Below are 26300 nucleotides of genomic sequence, written 5' to 3'. Positions count from 1 at the left end.
CATATGATGTGAGTTTTTAGAGAAGGCTGATAAGATGCTAATAAAATATTTTATTGCCCTATAAACACCTACTTGCAGTGTATTGTCTAATGTCTGGCCAGCTGACTGACCAATTTATGTTCTATTGTTCTCACTCAACAAACCTTTCACACCTCTGCCAGTATGAGACGTAATCTTCATTATTCTTTTATCATTATTCTTTTGTTTGTATTCAGCCATTATTAGCCTTTATTCTGGCATTACATGGCTTGCCCATCAACACCACCTTGATCCCACTATACATTAATTCACCTATTAACCCTTTAAGACCTGAAGGCGTTTTTAGAGTTTTTTTTTTCTGAGCGAAATGCACAAAAGTAAAGATTCATAACTCCAAAACTATAGCAAGGAGAGTCAAAAGGTAGGTATCGTTTTATAGAACACTTTTTAAATTTGTAGAAAATATAAATTACATTACATTTAGACATTTTCCTGCTGAGAAACTGCTGATAAAAGACAAAAAAAAAATATAATTTTTATTATAATTTTTCACATTTTTCTTATTTTACATCCAATAACTCAGGAAGGAAATAAGATCGGAGAAAAAAGTCTTTGGTGAAGTTCTCCTACATGTGAGCTGCATCTGGATCAAATTTTGTGGCTATGGCATAAAGTATTTAAAAGTTACAGCATTTGGAACCAAGGTTGCCTTTTTGTTATGCCCTCTAATGGACGTTTTTAAAATTGTTCCTCCACAAGGAATATCTAGTAATCAGTGCAATGGATTATGTTGATTTTGGGCTCATTTTAATCATGAGAATCTGCCGTTTCATGAAGTTATGAGCGAAAATGCCACGTGAAATGAAAGTATTTTGCAAACATGTAAGATAAATCAATATTTCTCCAAATATGCACACTTTTGGACTAAGAGCCCAAATCTTTTCTTCCCTATTGTGACATATATCAGAGTGAAACGGCTTCTCAAACAAGAAAAAATATAGGGCAGGACTTGATTTTGTCAATGGGATGAGTGGATTGTTGAATTGTTGTGGTTTTTCGTGCCAAAGTCAATGGGTTTTTTGAATGGGATTTTGGTAAATGGCTGAAATAAGGTCTGTGGTGAACACAAGCTCAAGACACTTTCACGTTTTATTCTACAACATAAAATACACTATTACCCCACGCATAATTTTTTTAAGCTGTTACATGTTATGTAAAAGGCGGTTGCTAACAAGTGGCTAAATGGGACTTCAGAGGTAGTAGGCGAGATTAAACGTCATCACGCCGACCAGGTAAGCTCAGTCCGCTTTTACAGCCTCATTATGCTTATAACTGTGCTCTTACAAAGTATTCTAACTCAAATTTTCTAGGAAAATATTTTTCTGAAAGAGTTGTTGGAAGCTTATGGAAGCTTTTTTTTTTTTTTAATGAGACCGACTTGATGACATATGCAGCCTTCAAATGCGACCTCCGGAGGACGCAGCCCCTGAATTGTCTATTCTGATTTCATGGCGACTCATGGTCGACACTGTGTTCATCTGTAGGACACACCCATCAATGTGTCCCGCCCCAACGTCCTATTGCAACAGGAAACTTGGTCCAGTTAGCCTGTGCTGGTAGATGCTGTAACTTTATCCAGGTATAACTCCTTGGTTTCAGTTTAAAATTGTAAATATTGTTAAATACGTAATATATGCAAAATTTGAAAACAAGATTCAGAAGAACTTAATAGTGTAAGACCCGTTGTGATTGCACAAATTCTTTAATTAAAGGACCAAATTGTACATTTCAACAAGCAGTCAAATGACAAAAAGACAGAACTGCATATGTACCTATCATCTCAGCTACTTTCAGTGTGTTAGAATATTAAAATAAATCAGAATGTGATTTAAAAAAAAAAAAAAATTCAAACATGAAAAAACAAAAAAAACATGGCAAACCATTGACATGGATGACATAATTTCTAAACAAATATTAAAACATTTAAATTCTGGAAAGTAAAATTTACCAGTATGGCACCATGTTCTTTTCATATAAAGTGTAAAACTTTTTCTTAAAATATACAAACAGAACACATTACCTGAAAAAATTATACAATATTTACTCCAAAAACATCTCTCTAGAAGCCTACATCTTGTGCTGGAGAAAAAGTAAAACCTGGTTAGGTTGCAGTGCTCTTTCAAATAGTGCTTACAACAATATGAAATATTTTTTTTTGACTATTTACAAGCTTGTACTCTTTAAACAGTTTTGTAAATGATTGTCATATTGTTTTCTCATATACGTGTTAAAGAAATTTGAATCCATAGTCGAGCCAGTGGTACCTCTTATAAGAAATGTCTGTAAATACAGTAAATATATTTATTTAAAAAAGAAACGTAAAAACAAAGAGGCTGGCCTGGAAGTTCATTTTCTCTGTGACTTCATAATACTATAACAATTAAAAATATTCAATAAACACCTTGCAGCACCATATTTTTTCTTCTTTTTTTAAAAACTGCTTTACAATATACTCAACACATTCAACAATGTAAGCTTCCAGAATCTCTTTTCATGGACAAAAGAAACCTGCTCTTGTGCAGACAAAGTAATCTAATGTCAAAAGCATAATAATTTGTATTAGTTAACCATGTTAAAAAACACAATATATTGTACAAGTTGGCATGTACATAATGATTTAACAAATTTTACTACAATTGAGACGAAACAAAAGTCGTATGATTAACCTTGCTAAATTTGTAATATATTACATGTTGGCTAGTACAAAATGTTAGATTTTTACTCCAATTAAGACAAATCAACCAATTAAAACAATAAAAGTCAATACAACATGTACAAGTCAATTGTATGTACAAATTGTATGACTTTGTCCGATTGGTTAACTAACTTGAATTATTATGCCTTTCTCGCGAGACTGGATTGGTTCTGGAATCACTATACACATGAACACCTGTATCTAAAAGGTAAGTTGATTTGTAAAGTTGATCTAGAATCATCTTTCCAAAATCTAATCTCACAAAATGTAATAGCGAGAAGGGTTCAGATCTACAAGTGACATCTACAGAGGACTCTTTTTTCGTACTGCTAACTGCTTTATTATTGACATCTCACATATATTTTTTTCTGTTAAACTGTCGGTAATACCCTTGCTTTTTTCATAAATAAATATGCATCCCAATCTCCTATTCATATAAACATCAAAGTCATTTACTGCGTTTCAGGACAATCAGTTTTACAAGAGCTATATGCTGCATATGCTCTCAATGTTACAGTCACGCAAGCATGATTTTTATGAACAATTTACACAAATTTGTGCTGCTCGTGTTCATTGAATGAGGCCCAATGATTGGCGATTGACGACACAAACACTCACATGTGCATATGCACAAAAATACATGTCCAAACACGCACCTGTTACAGATGGATTATCTCAAATTGTGATCAACTATATCGGCCAAAAATGTAAAAAAAAAAAAACCTACATCTCACAAAGCAGCAGTAAATAATGACACTCACAGAAATAATCCAAACATAATCAGAAATAATATAAATGAGAATGCTCTCACATTATGTTGGGTGGAGTATTTGATATTTCAGAGGTCAACCTGGCTCATTTGAATTTAAATTAATGTAATTCAAGTTGGTAAGGAAATCAAAAGTCTTTTTTATGTTTTGTTTGACAGTCTTCCCGTGATTCATGGCATCTCTGTACGGACGTATCTTTACTGTGTTCAGAGGTAGAAACCAGTGGTCTGAGGGTCTGGGGGAGGTGGGAGTGGCTCAGGAAGGGGGTGGGGACTGTTGCTGGGTGTGGCTACTGCATTGCCGTTGGGAACCAAACAACTTCCTGTGTAGGCCACACTAGTGGAGTTGAATATAAAGTCCGTCTCCATCTGGAAACAAACAAAAAACAAATGTTAGAAGTATTTAGCTAAAAAGCTAGCTAAAAGTGAAAAGATGCCTTCACGCCATGTCGTAATTATGAGATTCCGACTTGTAAAAAGCATTTACTTCCTTCAGGAACTCGTAATTACAACTAGTAATCTCTGAATTTTCGGAGAGCTCCGACTTGTACCACATGACCGCTGCAGATTCATTTTGCCATTGATAGTGTTGCTATAGAAACACATAATTCTGTATCTGAGGATGTGAGTAGAACATCATGTGTTGTCATCCCGCATTTACGACATGGCGTGAATGCAGCAAATGAATCTAGCTAAAAATTTAAATCTATCACATCTAAATCTATCACATTTAAATCTATTAAATCTATTTGACAATTAAGAACATTGTCCTTTAAAATATCCAAAATCTGAATACAAAATGCACCACAACATGGCTACTGTTAGGTTAGCTTAAAATATTTAAAACTTTTAAAAGTCATATAGTATTAATACAGAACAAAAATGATAAAACCCACAGCAAGCAACCACGACTACTCATTAGCATTAGACTTCTCTACTTTTGAGCTTAATTACAGAGCTCACTTATGGGCGCTAGCTTATGGAACTAGCACAGCGGTTGCTTATTTAACCAGGTTAACGGCAGCTGGACAACAGATGTTGTATTTGGTGGGGTCATTTAAGGTCTTCAGAAGATACATTCAACAGGATCACATACAGAATCACAAACTAATTCCACTAACTGCTGTTTTTAAAGACTGACCAATCAAAATAACTGCATTCAGCATGCTAACCAAAGCTAATCTTAAAGATAGCCTTTAAAAATGACGTTTACTTTCTCAATATGTCTCACATGGCATAATTCATTAGTGCATACTAATTAAAAAAAAAAAAAAAAAAAAAAAATCATAAACTTGGTTTAGCTTTTTAACAGCAATAATTCAAACCCTCACTAATCTTGCTCAAAGTTTTAACACAAGACTGAATACTGCCTACAAGCAAATACAAAAATAATAGAAAACTGCTTTCAAGAAATTTAACAACTCATCATTCACTCATTTTTTTTTTTTGTGCTTATGTAGGAATGTGGTTTGCAGATGTTAAGCAAATCTAAAGGCAAAATCACAAAGCTCCGATAGTTAGTATTTGAAAGTGCAGTGTTAGTATGCATGAGGTAATTTTGATGCCAGATTGTAGGTCATGGCTGCTCACGCCTGACTGGGCATTTAAGCTCTATTCTCCTTTCAGCTGAGAGCAATGACCCTGAACACAGACACATACACAAAGCCCAGAATTTGGTGCTGGACATAGACTGAATTGTCTCTCCTTCTTTTTCACCTTGCCCTTTCATTGATTATTCACTTCTCCGTCTAACCTCCTCATTCCCATTTCCGTATTATTATTATTATTATTATCTGTATCGCTCTCTTTTTCTCTGCAAAAGTTGCTCCAATGCACATTTTCTTTGCTTATAACATGAGGCATCTTTAAAAATTAGTCAATAAACAGTAAAAAAGTCACCACCACAATGCCAGGGCATTGCAGTGCAGCTGATAAGGTGTTCTGCATAATTTTTAGCATGTTGCTAGTTTGTTACTCACTGGCCCAAGTCAACACAGCGCACCTCAAGTCTCTATGATAGTCTAAATGCTTATAAAAGTAATAGCACACCTCTACCTCATCCTCAACAAGCCACATGATTTTAGCTATCATTCATGTCTGTAGCACAAACAATAACGGATTTGTTATGCACCAAATTTGTCTTAGCAAGCACTGCTTACAATCTACAGAAAGCACAATCCCTATATGTGGAACAACAGCATGGTGCCCTACATGTGGAAAGGCAATATTGTGTGGATAAATGAGTGCAGACAAGGGCCCATGGTCTCAGAATATTGCCTGCTGCATGAGCGGTCCTTTTGTGAAGGCTTCTCTTCCTCTGTCTCTCATTTATAGCCTTGGGCTCCTCTTTTACAATAGACTAGATGCTACAGTTGGCTGCCATCAGTACAGCGGAAAAGCCTGTCTGATGCTGGTGGGTTGACCTGGAAGCTTACACTCTTAAGCTGAAGATTACAATCTTAAACACAGTCACCATAATAAAGCAACACAGCAGGCAAAGCAAACATCCACCTGTGTGGGGCCCCAAGGCGACTCTCCAGAGACAGCCAAGACTTTGTAGGTCTGTCACTGTGCATTATGCAATCTCGGCACATTAGCTTTGACCTATCAGATCTTGGTCTTTATACAGAGCACAATTAGATCATAGTGAACATTTAGGCCAATGGGAAAAAGATAAATATGGAGGGGGTTGAGTGGGCCATATCTGGGTTTGGAGCCCAGATTATCTTTAGAACTACTATCCTAGATAATCCAAGTAGTCTCAACACCACATAGATGTAAAATCGAAAGTTGTGAAGGGCGGTCAGAAGGATCTGTACCATTATCTGAAATGTTAAAGACAATTTGATACAACTTCTAGTATGCTATCCATCTATGCCAGCAATCTATACAAAACTTGACAATGTAAATACCAAACAGGGTTTGACAAGGGGTGTCCAATCCTGCTACTGGAGAGCCACTTCCCTGCAGTGTTTAGCTTCAACACAAATTTTCTAGTGATCCTGAAGACCTTAAATAGCTGGTTCAGGTGTGTTTAATTAGGACTAGAGCTAAACTGCTGGAAGGTGGCCCACCAGGAGCAGGACTGGACACTTATGGGGTACTGCAATGCCATTGGTTTTCACTTATCTTGGTCTCAGAACAAAATTTGTATCAACCAATAAGTTTTTAGGATTAGGATCTTGAACAACATTCTTATTAACCAATCATTAACCATCAGAAATCAGGGGTTAAGGGGGGACTTAAGGTTGTGGTTAAGGATAAGGTTTGGCCTGTAAAAGTTTGATAGGGATTTTGATCCAGGAGCTTGTCCATCTTGGTTAAATTGCATTGTGCAACTATATCCTTCTTTAATTCTTACCTTATTGTGTGTGGTGTCATGGGTCAGTTCAGAGCCGTAATCTGTCAATGAGGGAAGGTTTGAAGGTGTGGCTAATCCCAGGATATGCTCTAGAGAGGAATTCTGTTTGGTATAGGAGGCGTAATAAGTGGGTGCGACCTTTGGCTGCTGCTGCTGTTTCTGATAACCCTGCTGATAGGATGAAGACGTGGCCATGGCTGCCTGGAATGGCCCTACATCCACAGATGAACTGCTGTTCATTGTAAAATCCACCCCTGAATTGTCAGTCATATTGCAGTCAACATGGGTACCCAATGTCTGTGTGTGCGCCTTTTGGCCATTGGGAAAACAAGGTCCATTTGTGACCAATTGGTCTGTGAAGTCGTATCCATGCCACTGGGGATCATTGTATACCCCGTTGGGAGGGGTGTCACTACCCTTAACTGTTTTCTGTTTATACTGGAATGGGACGAGTAACTGGCTGTGCTGCCATTGCTGTGGCTGTGCTTTACTAGTTCCTGTTATCTTGTCACCAAGTTGAGAGTTCAAGTTGGCTTGTGTGTGTTCAGAGACCCAGTGACCATTGTGTACAACTGGTACTGAGTTCACCAACAATGTATCATGCTGGTTAAAAGAAGTAGTCTCAGAGTCTTTTGTAGACACCTGAGGAATTGGTGCCTGGATCCAGCTCTCGGATTTGTGGCAGACTGACTGGCCATTGACATGTTGCTGCATACGCTGTGAGAGATGAATTATGGGTGCTATCTGTTTTTGTGGCCAGAAAGGGACGTGAGGAGCAGACAGTGAGGAAGTAACTTGAGGAGCTGACTCGGAAGTAGAACATGGCTTAGGGGGTTCAACAGAATCTAATACTGTGGCGGGGCTTTGAGCATCTGTTGAGTCCTCTATCCGGTTCTCCAGCGAGTCCTGAACGTAGGAGAGGATTTCATTGTTGGTGAGAAGATCATTTAGAGATGGGATGTAATCCGGTTCCATCTCTACCTGAATCATCCTCTCATCAAGAAGCAGCAACTCCAGGTCCTCTGCGTTGAGTCCAAGATTTTCCAGGGCACTGAACAGCTCACTGTTAGAGCAGCTTTCCTCATTTTCCAGGGACAGAGAATCTAATGTTGCCAGCAGTGGGTCAAAACTTGATGGCTCCTGTTTGGAGACTGCAGTTACAACATTCTGAACTGGATTCCAACTTTCATTCTCCGAAGAAGAGAAAGTGCTAGTCTCTCCTTGCTCACTGAAGAGGCTGCTGTGGAATGACATTCTAGGCTCCATAGCAGGCTGGCAAACATAAACAGACTCGTCCTGTCTCATCATGGCTCCCAGCAGAGAACTTGGGTCCACATCGTCCTTTGAGCTTTTGTCCACCTTGGTCTTTTTGGTTTTGTTGTTCTTGCCTTTGCCCTGAAGGGTGTCGGGGAAGCCTGGCATGGGGTAGCTGATTTGGTACAGCATAGCTTCTCCAGTAGCAAAGGTGAACGGAAGATGCATAGATCGCTTCCTCAGATGCTCTCCACCCTCTTCTTCTCTGAATAAATGAATAAAAAACTTAGTGTCAGTGGATGTGTAAGAAATACTCTTGCTAATTAGCCATGCTATTTAACAGTTCAAAGGTGAACACTAGCGTGCTAATCAACTATTTTGTAACCTGTTAACACAAAATATAAATATATATTAGCCTTATTACACTTACACAAGCGGCCTCTGGGTGGCAATGATGTAGTCGGGCTTGCCATTTTTGTAGACAAGTCTAGCATTAGCTTGCACCCATTTCCAACGGTTGTCCTTTGTAAGCAATCTGAACACAGTCAGACCGCTTTCTCCAGTCTTGATCACTGCAATGGACAATGCAGCAGTTTGTAAACCCAGTTGAAATATATAGACCAGATTTTTCCGCCTTGTACCCTTTTCTGCTATACACTGTTGGTTCCATATTAAATTACTGATATGGATTTATGGCTCTAGTTCACATGTCTCTCTACTCCTAATGACTTATCCAATCTCCTTCATAATCTATGGGATTATGGGAAAACATTCCTCCTCCTTTCTCTTGCTTTGTCTATGTATCTCTTTTTCTCTACTCTTGTGGTAAATCAGCATAGAAAAATCAGGACACCAAATCCACACACATCCTGCCCATACAATTGACATTATCAAATGCCTCCTATGAACCACACTGAATGAGGGGACTGTCACTTGTTCAAGTATTTGCCTAAGCACACAGGGCTAATGTCTTTAGTGTCACTAGAGTTTATTTTAGACACCAAGCCTTTGGCAGCAATGTCAGCATGCATCAGCAGAAAGACAGTTCAACATAGCTGTTTCTGAATCTTAATGTTATTCAGTCAATCACATTATTAGGGGCCAAGCACCGAAGGTGCATAGACACCTATTGTATCTGTTGGCATTCTTATTATTATTCTTTTTCTTCTTCTTCCGCTCTGGAAGTTTATGGCAGCCCATAGAACCGCTTGTGGAAAAGTTATGGCACACTGATTGTAATTTGGCACACTGATAGAGGCCAGTCTGAACTGTCACCATAGCAAATTTGGAGTCTCTAACTCAATCCCTCTAGTGCCACAATCTGCCCAAACTTGCACTTATATTTATGCTAATAACTTTTCAACCATAAGGGCTAGAAAAAAAAAATCTTTTTTGGTTAATTGAACTTGAAGGCTGAATTGAACAATAAAACTCCAAAATGACAAATCTGAAGAAATCAAAGTATCTTACTCCTGACATGGTTCTCGGCACAGTAGAGCATATCGGCTGCATGGATGAACTGGTACCCAGAACCTCGAACTCGCAGCTCAGCCTCTGTGTAGCCAAGAACGATTTTACCCCTAAAACAAAGGCAGAACCAACATCAGTGATTTCTGTACAATTATATATTGTACTTACGAAGATACAGTATAACTAGGATAAAAAAATGTTTTATACAGTGCATGTTATTTCATAATTTTTTTAAAGAATTGTTCATCATTACTTAGCATCACAGGCCATTGGGGTGAAGTCCAACTTGTGTTTGGTTCTAAAAATCATGTTCTTGGTTCGGATCTCCATTATGGAAGGAGGCTGTAGGGGCGTTGCTATGGCAAACAGGGCAAGCTGGGGTGGCATTTGGCCTCCATCATCCAATCGTTTGTTCTGTCCATGCAGGAATTTCAGACGCCCTTGAAGATTCAGGGCCTTAAAGGGGCATAAATGAAAACAAACATTGAAATATCTACTATACAGACAAGCATAAAGTGAAAAATATTAAAGTGGAATTTGATATTCAAAGAGGATTTCTTTAAGTTTAGAATTTAAAATTTAATTTAAATTTGGAATTTAACTTCTGAACTTTAAACTTCACAAAATCTAATAATAAAATATTTAAAATACATGGCAAGTAAAACAAAAAGAGCAAACAAAATAGAATGATAAAAATATGGCACGCTGAACATCATGAAAATCATGTCATATATTGCATTTGCATGAAAGACACAAAGACATGATATAAAACACACAACTGATTCACGTAGTATATGTACATACACAGCTGGAGCTAATGATTTTGTTGGCGTGCCCTTGGTGAACCACATAATTTGTCTCTGACTCAATGTGGGCAATAGAGTTCAAGCTGGGTTATCTATTAATGAAGGCTGTACGACCTGTACAGAATGTGTCATATCTAAATGTTTTCTTTTTTTTGACTGGTTACTAAACCTTGGCGGAGATTATGACATCCATGAGTGAGTCTTTTATGTATGTCATCTGTGATTTATTTAGTGTCAACACTACACATTTCATGGCTGGAAGGCACTCCCGATAACCTATTTTTCAGTCATTTCATTTGTGGGCGAGCTATTCCTTTAAAGCCTGTAAATTATGTGGAGCCTTGTACAATGCCAGATTTAAAATAGTCCTGCTTATGTAAGGCTAAACAACAAATGCCTCAGGGTACATTTACATGACAATGTACTAAAAATGGAAAAGTTGTTCCTTTGCATTTTTTCGTGTACAGACGACACCATTGTCAAAACGATCTCCGTTCACACGGATCTGCAAAGACGACTAAAAACTCTGTATTGTAGCGTTATTCATGCCAGGCCAGTAGTTGGCGATGTCACTTTGTAAAGAAACACTACTCGCCTATAGACTGAACATGAAATACACACGCACATGACGTCACCATTTTCACAAATTTGCATTTTTGTAGTTTACACACAGATGGTAATGGTATTGTTTTCAAAAACTTGGACTTTGAAACCCGTTTGTGTTTTCAGGCCCCCAAAATGCAGTTGTCCTGTAAACGAACAGCCAAAACATATAAAAAGTTTTACATTTTTAGTTGAAAACGGTGTCATGTAAACGGCCCCTTAGTTTGGCAATAACTTCATGAAGTATTAATACAGAGACACGCATTAGTCAATTAGTCTGTTTCATTTGATGCAAACAAAAACAAGGCTTTCAGTGCGACTTTCCGGGTTAGGGGTATGTCAATTAAATAATGATGGTGGAAGCTAATTGGTCATAATTACATTTTCATTGTAAACCTTCTAAGAGAACTTAATGGTTGCATTCTAAAATGCCAAGAGGACAAAAATGAACAAATAAATAAAATAAAATTAAAATAAACGTAATGGAAAAGAGCTTGAGGTTGCTTGTATTTATAGGTCAGGCTAATGAATTTCTCTGAGCATACGAGGAGACCCCTGCTAGCTTTCTGCTCCTGACAAGCTAAGTGTAGTCATGCTATTCTTGAGGGAGATTGATTTGGTAAAGATGGAGTGGAGAGGAAAGAAAGTAAAAGTGGGAGACTGAGAAAATAAAGGCCAAGAGTCCAGAGAATCCTGCAGTAGTGAGTTTTGCATGCATACAGATTACTTCACTACCGCATTGCTGAAATTAGCAAAGAAAGAGACAGCTGTCTGGCTGGAGAAAATGAATGGGAAAAATGTAGGAATAAAGTTTTTAAAGACCGCTGAAAGAGTCTGTGGTGACTGTGGCACTCTATAGCTAAAGCCTGATTTTCCTCAAATTATCTTCAGTTTAGGCTAACTTGAACAGGTTCTTGTTCTTCTCATTGTTTTGCTAATTTCTTCTAGCACAAACCTCATGACCCTATTGCTCCTTTAAGAGGGATTACAGAGGTGTTCCAACAATTCTGATCTCTGTGGCTGCAATCCGACACAAGTCTAACCTAGATGCTAACTCACTCTGTAATCTGGAACATCGGGGCTTAGAGACTCTGAATAGCAAGATATATTCCAACATACTCACATTTCCTAATATTACATTAGCAGTTGTGCCAAGAGTACTACCAAATCAGTCAACTTTTGATGTTCCTATGTAGGTTACTCACTAGTTTTTGCAAGCAAAAGGAAAGCTTTAGCCCAGCTTAGCTGGTTGACACTGACCAGGAATCCAGAGGAATTGTCTAGGAGGCATCGGAAACGGCAGACAAAATTTCTCTCCAGGAAAGAGGAATTTTCTGGAGGCAGCTGGTCAGGGTTGCACATCACCAGAGACATACTTGGGGCAGGATCTCCATCTAAGAGAAACAAATAAGAAAGACATGTTTTCAGACTTGCTGGTGTGTCTAGACTTTTTCAACCGGGGGTCATTACTGGATTAGCCAATGACCACCATTTCTGTTTTTATCCTTTCTGTTTGCTGTTATCCTTAATTAAAATGGACGTTTTAGTGACCATAACATTTATTTTGCAACTCCGGGAGCTTCCACTAAAGGTCAAACCACCCGAGTTTTTCCAAAAAAAAAAAAAAAAAAAAAAAAAAAAAAGCCCTCTTTTTTTTCCATTTACTCTCTTCTAACTCAAGTGCTCAAAACTATTCATTTGAATATTTGTTTAAATGTTTTGGGTCTTTTATCAATAATTTATAATGAATATTAATATTTTTTGGTTTGCGTCCATCAAGTTCCAAACAAAAAAAGGAATGAAACAACTTTCATTTATAAAGCATTACTTCACTACTGGTTTATCAAAACATTGGCACAGCCACATGGTTATTTGATATACAAGCAAATTTTCACTGAATTTCGAGCAAAAAAACAAACAAACAAACAAAAAAAAAACTATATAAAAACCAATACATAGTGCTACCATGAAATAAAATGATATATTTCCTGACCTTGTGAGGAATCTTCTGTCTGTGTGCTGGGTGGAGGCGGGTTCAGAGCCCAGTGCAAGTTGTGTCTAAAGGCCTGCTGGTCCTCAGTATGAATGAGTTCAAACACATTTTGATGCATCACATCCGTCTGGGTGATCGAGGGACAAATGAAGAGGGACAATGTGAGAGAAATATTGTTGAAAGGATGTAACATATTATGGGTTTAAACATTTCAGGGCCAATTACAAATATATCAGCTATCATTCAAAAGTTAAAGATTAGTAAGATTTTTTAAAATGTTTTTGAAAGAAGTCTCTTCTGCTAACCAAGGCTGCATTTTTTAATAAAAAATACAGTAAAACTATTGTGAAATATTATTACAATTTAAAATAACTTTTCTATTGGAACATATTGTAAAATGTAATTTACTCCTGTGATGCAAAGCTGGATTTTCAGCATCATTACTCCAGTCTTCAGTGTCACATGATCCTTCAGAAATCATTCTAATATGCTGATTTGGTGCTCAAGAAACATTTCTTATTATTATCAGTGTTGAAAATAGTTGTGCTGCTTCCTGTTTTGAGGAAACTGAGCTTTTTTTTTTTTTTTTTTTTAGGATTCTTTGATGAATAGAAAGTTCAAAGAACATTACACATTAATTTGAAACAGAAATCTTTTGTAACATTATAAATGCACACACACACACACACGTATATACATATATACACTATATATATATATATATTATATGTATGTGTGTGTGCGTTTGTGTGTGTATATATATATATATATACACACACATACACACACACACACACACACATAATATATTTACAAACATTTATGTTAGATGTGATTAATTGATTTGACATTAATAAGAACAAAAGGAGGACAGTGTAAGCACTTAAGGTAGGCTAAACAAATATAGTGACACCTCAGTTGGATAATTCATAAGTAAATTATGATGAATTGGATTACACCGTGCCAGACTGAATCTCAGAGTAAAGCCTATTTGATTAAGCTCATTCAATTTCTACCGCATTCAAACTGCTCCTCGAGAGAGACACTGCAGTAATAATCAGTATTAGGTAGATCTGATGAGTATATTATATATGTGTGTGTGTGTGTGTACTAAGAATAGAGAGGAGTTGTATGTAATGATTATCCAACATCTGAGCCTGACGTAATTTTGATTCTGGGAAAATGTACGTACAGGGGATACTTATCAATCAGATTAAAATTGTGTCCTGACCTTAGTTTCAATGTGAACAGACAAATTAATTGCAGCTCAAAACTTGTTACGTCACGTCTGGTTTGGACATAATTTAACTGCATAAGTAGCCTACTTCAAAATAAATGCCTATTCACAGCAAAGAGCAATGCACCAAAGCAGCATTTTTTTTTTATTTTATTTTTTTTTACACTTTTTAAAATTTTGTGGTGAAACACAACATACAGAAACATTTTTCATTTAAATATGTTTAGTTAGTATTTCATGAAGAGATATACAGCAATATCCAATCCCAAAATTCAGGTCCCAAAGATATTAATTCAGCTGTATATTGGATTAGTATTAGAACAGTGGCTGTATGATGCATACAGTATGTGTTTATGTAAGAGACTGTTGAGAAGGATAATTACCTGGTGGAATCCTAAGTAATCCTGGATGGTGTGAGAACAGTAGAAAACGATCCCCTCGGCAGTGACCACCAACACAAAGCCATTAAGCGCCTGTGACCATAAATTAATGAACAAACAAACAGAAAATAAAACTATTAGTTTACTGGTCATTATAAATCAGATTTGTTTGTGTGCTTAAAGAGCCCTAAAATGGATGAACTAGTACAGTTTTCCTTCCTGTGCTGAGGTATTTTTCTATTAAAACAGGAAGTTGGGGCGGGGCATATCAAACAACTATTTTTTGGGAAAAAAAAATTTTTTTTGAGAAAATAGTGCTGTGGCTAAATTAAACATTGCAGCGGTCTCCAGCGAGCCCATATCTCAGTGATCGTCTGGGGACATTGCGGAACTGGGATCTTGCTCCTTCTGAGGAGGGTTCCAGAGCAGTCAGTTTGGTTGTTCCCGGCTGGTTCGCTGCTGGCACCATATTGGCTGCTCCAGTAACACCAGAGACCAGTTTTGAGAGACTGGTTCCCTTAGTAGATTTTTTTGGAAGTGTGGAAGTTTCTGCCAAATATATCTCAATGGGTCCTGCACACCACAGAAAAGGGTCTTGTTTGGGTCTCGTTCACAAAGGTTCAATGGGGTCCTGTCCACAGGAGCAGGCTCTGGTTATGGAACAGGAGGTAAAAGCTCTGTTCCTCCTCCTAACAGGGAGTCCAGGTTTTATTGTTCCAAAGAAGGTTGCGCCCCATTTTAGATCTGCATTACCTGAATCGTTCAGTAAAGAAGCTCAAGTTCAAAATGCTGAAATCATGTCACAAATCAAGTCTGAGGACTGGTTTGTCACAGTGACACATACTTTCATGTATCCATTTCCCCTGCTTGTATCGATTTGATTCTTGCAGCCGTAAAGCTAAAGCTAGGCCAGTCACTAGTCAACAGTTTCAGAGACTGTTGGGTCTGATGGCAGTGGCATCCAATGTGATACTTTTGGCCTGTTGTACATGAGACCCCTGCAGTGGTGGCTCAAGACCAAGGGGTTTCCCCCAAGGGGCAACCCGTTTTGCATGATCATGATTACACGCAGGATTCCTTCGTACCTTGGTTATATGAAAGAAGCCTTGGTACTTGTCCCAGGGTCCCATTTTGGGAGTTCCTTGTTATTGCAAGATGCTAACGATGGATGCTTCCCTCACAGGCTGGGGAGCGATTCTGGACGGTCGCTCGACTCAAGGTCTGTGGAGGGGTCATCATCTCTCTTGGCACATAAACTGCCTGGAGAAGATGGCTGTGTTCCTTGCTTTGAAACACTGCATCTCAGAACTCAGGGGCCACAATGTGCTTGTTCATACAGATCAACACATCGGTGGTCGCCTACATAAATCACTCAGGGAAAACTGCTCTTTCTCAGAGCAGCCTACATCCCTAGGTGCCAAAACCAGGGAGCAGACATCCCGTCGAGGCAGGGGCTGAGGCCTGGGGAATGGAGACTCCACCCCATCGCTCTGCTCCCGGGAGTTTCTGAGAGAGTTTGCCAGGACAGGGTCTGTCTTCTGTTAGTGGCCCCATTCTGGCCAGGCCGAGTGTGGTTCTCGGACCTCGTGTCCCTCCTCGATGGCTCTCTGTGGGAGATTCTGGTCAGGAGGGACCTTCTGTCTCAGGTATGGGGCTTAATCCTTCACCCCTGCCCAGAGTTGTGGAAGCTATAGGCTTGGCCTCTGGTGTGGCCCAGCTCAAAGACTCAGGAACTGAGGAATCACTAGCTGGACCCAGTTAACTGCCCGGTTGGTACAGTGCTGGAGTTTCTGCAGGTGGTATGTCTTTAGGGAGAGACCCATTGGTGACTCATTTCCTCTGTGGTGCTTTGATGCTGAGGCCTGCAGTTCGCATGGGGGTGCCGGCCTGGGACCTGGCCATAGTATTGGAAGGCCTATCCCTGGCTCCCTTTGAGCCTACTGAGGAGGTTCCAGTCAAGTTTCTAATGCTCAAAGCTTTGTTCCTCCTCACTATTATGTCTTTCAAGAGAATAGGAGACTTACAAGCCCTGTCGGTTGCCCCTTTGAGTTTAGGCTTTGCACCAGGCATGGTGATATCGTTTCAATACCGTAGACCGCGTTATGTTCCTAAGATCCCCACTAACGTTGTGAGATCTATTGTGCTGCAGGCCTTTTGTCCTGACCCCTTTCAAAATTCAGACCAGGAGAAAATTAATCTGTGTTGCCCAGTCAGGTCATTAGATGCTTATGTCCACAGAGCTGCCCTGTGGCATAAATCTGATCAGTTGTTTTGGGTCACCCACAAAAGAGTTCTCAGCATCTAAGCAGAGAATGAGCATGTGGATAGTTGAGGCTATCTCTCATGCGAATGAGTTGGCTGGCCAGCCTTCACCTATGGCTGTCCAGGCCCACTCGACTAGGAGTAAGGCTGCCTCTAAGGCTATTTTATCAGAAGTTTCCCTCCAAGATGTTTGTGATGCGGTGGGCTGGTCCTCTCTGCACACATTTGTGAAGTTTTATAACCTGGATCTGGGCTCTACACCAGGGTCCCAGGTGCTTCTGCCTCAGTGCTGCTCTTAACGATTTAACGATTTCACACGTTTTTCACACGGCATGGATGTAAACATTACCACAGCGTCAAATTCTCATATGCAGCGCAAGTTTCCTTGAAAGGGAATGTCTCAGGTTACGACTGTAACCATGGTTCCCTGAAAAGGGAACGAGACGCTGTGTCACCCTGTCATACTTCCTGCATGCCTGTGATCAACTTGTTTCAGCCTATCAGAAGCTAATGCTGCTTGGTCTGGGTAAGCTTTATAGTTTTCTGGTCATGACGTCACCTGAATATGACGTTCCGTCATGCCATTGGACTGATTTTACACGTGCTTCACGTCGCAATCACGCAGCGGCATTCCCACAGTGTAGAAATCTCCAAAGCAGCGTTTCGTTCCCTTTTCAGGGAACCATGGTTACAGCCGTAACCTGAGACGTTATCTGCAAATGATGGCTAATGGCTAACAGATGTGCACTAAAAGCCACAAAACTTCATTCTTGTTTTTAAGTGAACTTTAGCTGTATAAATATACACTCACTGATGTCAGTTTTACAGGTAGAGGTTTTACAATTAGAAAACCTTTGGTGAATACACACACTGAATTGTTCATTTAAATGATTTTTTTCAGAATTTTTTTTAAACCTAGCCTAGATTGCGTCGCAAGACGTTTGGTTACAAATATCAAATGCTAGACAAAGAACAAAAAAGATGAGGACTATACAAAGAAACTAATGATTAAACAGGACATACCTGGAATCAGTGAACAATGACATGAAGAAAGAACAACTTAAAAATTAAAGTACCCATTATCAAAGTTCACTCCAATAAAAGAAAAAAAAAAAACAACAACATGAATTGGGCATGTATAATATTGAGAAATATTAACTATATGTGTATTGTGTGCAAAGAAAAACAAATGGATCATGTTAAACCAGCCAAATACTGCAGATTTTGATTAAAGATTTTAAACACAAATGCTCAATAAAACCGCAGACAGTTATTGAGAAAGTAAATATTGACCATTTCATGCTGTCTTTAAACACTTCATGTGAACGTGCTGTTGTGCTGTGTGTATTTTTGTGGAAGGGATTTTAAAGCTCATCACCATCTGGAGGGCTCTGAGTGTGGATCTGTGATTATGGTAATCTGATGCATCGACAGCACAAACCATACAAAAACAAACGTTTATGGCTATACTGTGGAGTCACTGTAAATATCCACTATCGACAAAAGCCTAGAGCACAGATTGTGAACTGGTAATCAGGGTTAGACTGAGTGTGGACAGTCTAGTGTCTGACATTCAAATAAGTATGTTAGAATACATGAAAAAACAAATGCACTATACATACATACCTACATACATACATATATAGTGCATTTAATTGAATATAGGTACCCAATTCTTTCGAGAAGGCTTTTAAATATAATAAAACAAAACTAAATTAGAAGTAATTCGTAATTAATGTTAGCCATTGGAAACCATGGCTAACATTAGAAGTTGACCTCAGAGAAAAAAAAAAAAATACTACTAAAAATACTATAACATTGTAGAAAATGGTTCCTTTAATACCATTCATAATAAGACAACAAACACAGTACAGTCCCTAAGTTCAGCACTGCATCCTCTGGGACATCCGTCTGAGCGTAAATAAGGGCTCTCCTGAAATCCTATCAATGTTTTATGTAGGCTGTGCTTATGTTTGTGTTGCAAACATACTGATCTAGAACCACTCTCTGCTTTCTAAATGCAAACTGAATCCTTTAAACTAACATGATATGATGAGGCAACAAGCAATAAATCACTAAATAATCTCTTCCACGTTAATCTTCGATTGTCTTTTCCAGATAATATGCACGAAGAAATGTGCTGCAGTGTGTTAACATAAAGCAATAAGCCACAAGATTCAGTGTGCGTAACCCCATCATAAATCACACGGCAGTTTATTGGGTTATATCTTCCAGCGCCCCTCTCATTTGCCTGAACATCTGCATTGTATGCCAACACAAACTCATACTCATTCATACATGCACACCTGGTCCAAACACACTCAGAAAACATGGCCAAGTAGCAGCACTCAGTATAAATATTTCGGCTTGTTGGTTGGCAGAACAGCCCACACTGGGCTCTCGTGGGGCAGGAGGGGGAGGGGGGCAGCAGTCAGGAAGCATTACTATCAAATATGTACCACTGCATCATTCACAGTCCAACACACACAACTATACACAACACGGGGGAGTGAGTGAGAGAGAGAGGGAGAGAGAGTGATTAAGTATGAAGCAGAGAAACTATAGAGGTAAAACATAAGATGATATATAGCTAGATAGATAGATTAATGTGAAGGAAGGAAGGAAGGAAGGAAGGAAGGAGTAAGTAAGGAAGCAAGGAAGGAAGGAAGGAAGGAAGGGAAAGAAGGGAAGGAAGATGACAGGAAAAGATGAAGGATGGAGCATGACAAAGGAAGGCAGGAACATGTCAGGAAGGAAGGAAAGAAAGAGAAGGAAGGAAGGAAGGAAGGAAGGAAGGAAGGAAGGAAAAGATGAAGGATGGAGCATGACAAAGGAACGCAGGAACATGTCAGGAAGGAAGGAAAGAAAGAGAAGGAAGGAAGGAAGGAAGGAAATAAAGAAAGAAAGAAAGAAAGAAAGAGAAGGAAGGAAATAAAGAAAGAAAGAAAAAGAAGGAAGGAAGGAAATAAAGAAAGAAAGAAAGAAAGAAAAGGAAGGTAGGAAATAAAGAAAGAAAGAAAGAAAGACAGAAAGAGAAGGAAGGAAGGAAGGAAGGAAAGAAGGAAGATGACAGGAAAAGATGAAGGATGGAGCATGACAGAAAGGAAGGCAGGAACATGTCAGGAAGGAAGGAAGGAAGGAAGGGATGGATGGATTGATCAAAGTAAATGAAAGGAAAAATAGACAGGAAGAAAGGAAAGAAGGAAAAAGATTAAAAAATGAAGGAAGGAAGGAAGGAAGGAAATAGAAAGGAAGGAAACTTAGAGAATAGAGGCAGAGATAATGTGAAAGCATGAGTGAAAAAATTAAAAAAGTATAGACAAGAAAGGAAGGAAGGATGGAAGGAAGAAACAACAGGAAGATAAAAGATGATAGAGGTAGAGAGAATGTGAAAGCATGGGTGAGGAAATGAAAAAGTGTAGACGTGAGTGGACAGATGGTTCAAACTCCTCAGAACTGCTGTCACAGGATGGACAGAGCAAAACTTTAAAAGTAAAAAAAAAAAGGAAAGAATACTTTTACCTCTTATTTTATCCTTCTTTTATAATACATGAGAGCTCTATCTGTGCATTATTCATGCATAAGTGTCTGAAACGAGAACAAGGCCGGGCAGAAATAGCCTCTCCTCTTTTCTCCTTCCTTGAGGGCATAGCTTTAAACGACTCTTTATAACATGCTATGAAGGCAGAGGGACACCATAAACATGTACACACACATGTGTTTTTACTTCTGACCTGTAGTAGGAGCTCTCCTTCATGCAGCCAGCCATCAACCAATCCTTTACTGTTGTCACGGTTACTGTTGTTTGCCGACAAACCATTGCAGTTGTGGTTTTTCAGTGCAACTGTTGACAAAAAAAGAAAGAGAGAATTACACAAACAACATATCTTGTACAGTACAAATACAGTTAGTAGTGTTTGCCAAGTTAGGCACTACTATTTAAACCAGTGGTGCCCTATCCTGTTCCTGGAGATCTACTTATCTGCAGAGTTCAGCTCCAGCCCTGCTCAACACACCTGTCTGTAATTATCAAGTGCTCCTGAAGATCTCAATTAGCTGGTTCAAGTGTGTTTGATCAGGGTTGGAGCTGAATAGTGAATAGTGACCAGCACCAAGCTTTTTTAACTTTTTCCCTGCCAGCGTCACCAGCCACCGCCAGCGTTTTTGATAATTTTTACAAAAATGTAATGGCCCCCAGAATATGGTGATGTATGAATATCTGAACATTCAATATATCAAAAGAAAGAGCAGTCTCCGCTTTAAAACAAAACAAAACAAAAAAACCCCAGAATGAAACAAAAATGTTTTATTCTAGCTTCATGCATTCTTTTTTTTATTAACACTTGGGTAAGTTTCATAAAAAAGCACCATTTTTAATAAAAAGCTAAAAACTATGTGCATAAGCAATGCATTTATCGCTTGTTTCTGCTCCTTTTCCAGAGATTCTGTACTCTTTCAGAAGTTGCGTAACAACGCTCCCTCCCATATAACAGTGAAAACACGGAAAGCCAGAAAATTCTGTTAATGGAAACAATGAAAGTGTTGTCTCGTAAATGATGGAAAATGCTGTCAATGGCAGGGAAAGAGTTAAAAAGACGTAAAAGTATCACAGAATGAACCCATGTGACACATGCCATATATTCCAAGCATTCTGGGGATATCTGATAGTGTTTTGTAAAAAAACAAATGGAAATGTGCATTTGTGAGACTCCTTTAGTCACAGTTCACTCCGACTCACCTAGAAAAAGCACACGTTATGAGAAATCAAGATTAATAAAACATTATAAACTTTAATGTTTTTAAAATTAAAAAAATAAAACCAACATTATCTGAGCTGAATATTCGTCACAACAAAAAGTTAATAGACGTGCACAGAAGACCAACGGCCAAGGTCAGGATTTTCATAAACAATACATTAATTTTTAGTTTGTTTTTACCAAACCCTATCGTATACCCCCGGAACACTTGGAATGCGTTGCATGGGACCATTCTGTGAAACCTTTGTGTCTTTTTTAAAAAGCTTGATGCTGGTTGCTATTCACTGCCATCATGTAGATGAGTGGGACATTTTTAAAAAATTCTCATTTTGTGGTCTGAAAAAGAACGAAGAGCATATGGCATTAGAATAACACCAAGGTGAGTAAATGATTTTTAATTTTTATTTTAGGGTGAGATAACCCTCTAAGTAATACACATTTGGGTGCAACCCATTCTCAAAATTTTGAGGTTTCAAAAACAACAGAATTCTCAATGCAACAGAATTCTCACAAATTTACTTATCGGAAGAAAAAAAAAAGCTCAAATGTTGCTCTTTTATAGCTCAAAAGACTTAATGGAGATCTTAAGTATGTTTCATTTAAGTATCAACTTTATCTGAGGTGTTTCTCACAAAATTCATTAAGATACATGCAAATAGACACAAATGAGACAATTTTTGACATACAATAAGAGTATAGAGATAAAAAATGAACATGGTCAGCACAGCTCACATTAAGTCTTTGATGAGAAATATTTGAGTTCATATTGAGATTTCTGACTTTACTCAGATTTTGTAAAATCTGTAATAGAGTTTGAGACACTGAGATCTCTTGAATTTTTAGAAGAGACTCAAGAATCAAAGCATAATCTTATAAGCAGGGGATCTTACACAAATGTCTTTATTTGATCTCAATTTAATCTGTAAAGGAGAAACAATTCAGATAGCAAAGAGATCTCATTTGAGGTTCAGTTCAATTATATTATATTCACTTAAAGATGACTCAAAAATAACAGTTTGTTTTCAAACAGGTTTCCCACACACTCTGCCATTGGTCAGGCAGACAGAAAACTCTGGCCCCAAACTCTGCCACTGTTGCCATGCCAGGCTGGTCGGAATTCATAAACAGAGCAATGTTTTGCTAGCACCACAGAAACACACGCTGCGTCCAAAATCAAATACTTCCCTACTATATAGTATGCAAAAAACAGTACGCCAACAGAGTAATATGTCCAAATTCACAGTAATCGAAAAACAGTAGGCGAAAAGTCCCCAGATGACCAAATCCTTCCGGCGAGATTCTGAAGTGCGCATTCGATGTACACTTTACTATCCCATGAGGCCACGGGAAAGGATTTATGAATAGAGGTGAAGCGAACTGACACTGGTAGGTCACGTGACAGTAACAACATGGCGTATGTAGTACATACGGATTACATGCATACTACACACATTCATACTATATACTGAAGAACATATTTTTTTAACGGTCGCAAAGTAAGTTCAAAATCAAATGTAGTACTCAGACAGTATGTGATTTCGGACGCAGTGTTTATATACTTTTCAAGGATCTCAAACTACAAATAAGTAATGTATTATTAAACTTACACAAAAAAGTATTTTAACATCAAAAAATCATTTTAATTGTTATTTAAGATACATCTTACTTTCTTTTCAAGGTATTTAGTATTTAATACGGTGCACTCTAAAAATGATTCTGTGCCGTTTTCATCTTGGCCAGTAATGGATTTGGTCTCTGTGTCCCTCTTTCAGGACAAGACAAACTCTTTTGAGCATTAAAGGAGGAACTGACCTACAAACGACAGGGGAAATGGAGAGAGACAGGCCAGGAGAACAGGGACATGAAAAGCTTTTTCACTGAGAGACAGACAGAGAGAGAGACAGAAAAGGAAAGAGGAAGCACTTTTCACTTGTGTGAACATACGTGGAAAACGCATTTGGGCACGGTGAGAGAAAGGTCACTTTGTTCTCGCTCGTTACCGTCTGGCAACGACATAAGCAAATGTGTCATATTTTATTAGCATCTTGCGGCTTATTTTAAAACTGTGAAGTGCTCAGCACAGTTTCAAACATTTGTTTATTGATATCGTCCAAAAACGTCCACAACAGTTGAACTACTACTTGCGCCACTTATTTCCGTAAATGAAATCCCACTCAAGCAAATGTCTCTTGATGTCATGCAAACTAGAATTTAAGTTCATTTGACAATTACATGGGGCTCCTTTTTATGCTCCCTTGCCAACCTCTGACCCTTTTAATAGTCCTGATACGCAACCTATCATGACCCCTGACCCCTGTCAAGCCATGATGCAATGAGTGAAAATAAGGTTAACATTATTTCCAGGGACATGATGATGCTGTCAAGAAGAAAAATGTGATAATACAGACATTTTTTTTTTTCATAGAATAGTTCTCGGATTGAGTTTTTTAAACCCATTTTTATTGTTTTATTTTAAATTATTATGACAAACATGATTTTTTTTACATTTATTCTTAAAACAAGAATAAACTGTTTGGTAAAGTGGTAAGAAAAATAAACAATTCATAAAACATTTTACCATGTTTAAATCCATTCCAGCATAAAAACGTCTGCACATATTTTGCCTGGACTGGTTAACCACTTTCTAATAAAGCGGTTCGACTTCCACTGCTTTAGTGTGTTTCCCATTTACCCTTCAAAAAGCCTCACAATGTACTCTGCTGTAGCATGAAATAAGCGCGACCGATATCAGCGTTTACATACGCCACGGGTGTCAAACTCATTTAACCCTAACTCATTGTAGGTCGAGGGCTGCGTTGAACAAAACCACGTTAGGAGGGGCCACAACAATTTTTTTTAAATTTATATTTTTGTTAAATCTAGGTCTCCCCATGGAGAACTGAAGCTCTTCTGGAGTTAATAAAGTCCAGAATCAACTTTAATGCTGATGTTCTTTGAGTATTATTTATATACTATTATAGTATTTATTAATAGCTTTTATTTTTAGATTTTCACGTTTCATTTTAATTTTAGTGTAAGTTTTTGTCATTTTGTTATGTGCTTTTGTGCTTTATGTTCTCAAGGGACAATACTATAGAAATGAAAATTGGATATACTTTAGAGTAGACAATGTGCAGCTTGTATAGCAGTACAGGTTTACTGTCCTCTGAAAATAACTCAACATACAACTATTATTGTCTAAATAACTGGCAACAAAAGTGAGTACATGTCAAAACTGTGTCCAAAGTGTCAATATTTTGTGTGAGCACCACTGTTATTTAGCACTGCCTTAATCCTTCTGGGCATGGAATTCACAAGAGCTGCACAGGTTGTTGCTGGGATCCTCTTCCACTTCTCCACAATGACATCACGGAGCTGCTGGATGTTAGACACATGGCACTTCTCCACCTTCCGCTTGAGGATGCCCCACAGGTGCTCAATAGGGTTCAGGTCTGGAGACATACTTGGCCACTCCATCACCTTCACCTTCAGCTTCCTCAGCAAGGCAGTTGTCATCTTGGCGGTGTGTTTGGGGTCGTTATCATGCCGTTCAGCCCAGTTTTTGAAGGGATGGCATCATGTTCTGCTTCAGAATGTCACAGTACATGTTGGAATCCATGTTTCCCTCAATGAAGTGCAGTTCCCAGTACCAGCAGCACTCATGCAGCCTCAGACTATGATGCTACCACCACCATGCTTGACTGTAGGAAAGACACAATTTTCTTAATACGCCTCACCAGGGCGTCACCACACATGCTGGACACCAAGCATCAAACAAGTTTATCTTAGTCTCATCAGACCACAGGACATGGTTCTAGTAATTCATGCTCTTGGACAGGTTGTCTTCAGCAGACTGTTTGGGGGCTTTCTTGTGAGCCAGCTTCAGAAGAGGCTTCCTTCTGGGACGATGGCCATACAAACCGACTTGTTGCAGTGTGCGGCGTACGGTCTGAGCACTGACAAGCTGACCTTCCACTTCTGCAACCTCTAAAGCAATGCTGGCAGCACTCATGCATCTGTTTTTTTAAGCCAGCTTCTGCACCTGACGCACAGCACAAGGTCTCAACTTCTTTGATTCAACTTCTTTGGCCTGTTCCGAGTGGAACCTGTCTTGGAAAACCTCTCACTATGACCCTGGCCACTGTACTGTAACTCAGTTTCAGGGTGTTACCGATCTTCTTATAGCCTAGGCCATCTTTGTGGTGAGCAACAATTCTAATTCTCAAATCCTCAGAGAGTTCTTTGCCATGAGGTGCAATGTTGAACATCCAGTGATCAGTATGAGAGAACTGTACTCAAAGCACCAAATTTTAACTGATCCACACATTTGTATGGTCCTGTCAAGCAGACAAAAACATGAACGTGATGAATAGGACATGTGGCTTTGCATGGTTAAACAACATACAACTGTTATCACTGAGGGTGTACTCACTTTTGTTGCCAGCTATTTTGACAACAATGTTATTTTCAGAAGACAGTAAATCGGTTCTGCTATACAAGCAGCACGTTGACTACTCTAAAATATATCCAAGTTTCATTTCTATAGTATTGTCCCTTGAGAAAATATACTAAAATGGTTGCTGAAATGTGAGGGGTGTACTCACTTTTGTGAGATACTGTGTATTTATATATATATATATTATATATATATATATAAAGCAACAATATTGGAAA

The 26300-nt window shown here is 38.6% G+C and overlaps 1 protein-coding gene across 1 annotated transcript in view; it reads right to left on the bottom strand.

The window, feature by feature from the left end:
* Window positions 1–1061: 1061 nt before the first annotated feature.
* The window catches only part of ahr1b (aryl hydrocarbon receptor 1b), a 45781-nt gene continuing 20542 nt past the window's right edge, over window positions 1062–26300 (bottom strand). The window contains exons 3-11 of the mRNA XM_051911015.1: window positions 20604–20713; window positions 14611–14700; window positions 12991–13117; window positions 12258–12391; window positions 9842–10044; window positions 9589–9698; window positions 8549–8690; window positions 6865–8383; window positions 1062–3872 (exon numbers count right to left, since the gene is read on the bottom strand). Coding sequence (XP_051766975.1) covers window positions 3711–3872; window positions 6865–8383; window positions 8549–8690; window positions 9589–9698; window positions 9842–10044; window positions 12258–12391; window positions 12991–13117; window positions 14611–14700; window positions 20604–20713 — 2597 coding nt within the window. The 3' untranslated portion in view covers window positions 1062–3710. The remainder of the gene's footprint in view (window positions 3873–6864; window positions 8384–8548; window positions 8691–9588; window positions 9699–9841; window positions 10045–12257; window positions 12392–12990; window positions 13118–14610; window positions 14701–20603; window positions 20714–26300) is intronic.

Source organism: Ctenopharyngodon idella, chromosome 10, assembly GCF_019924925.1.
Source record: "Ctenopharyngodon idella isolate HZGC_01 chromosome 10, HZGC01, whole genome shotgun sequence".
Lineage (NCBI taxonomy): Eukaryota > Metazoa > Chordata > Actinopteri > Cypriniformes > Xenocyprididae > Ctenopharyngodon > Ctenopharyngodon idella.
The sequence above is the reverse complement of the archived record's forward strand: the minus strand, read 5'-3'. Positions and strand labels throughout refer to the sequence as shown.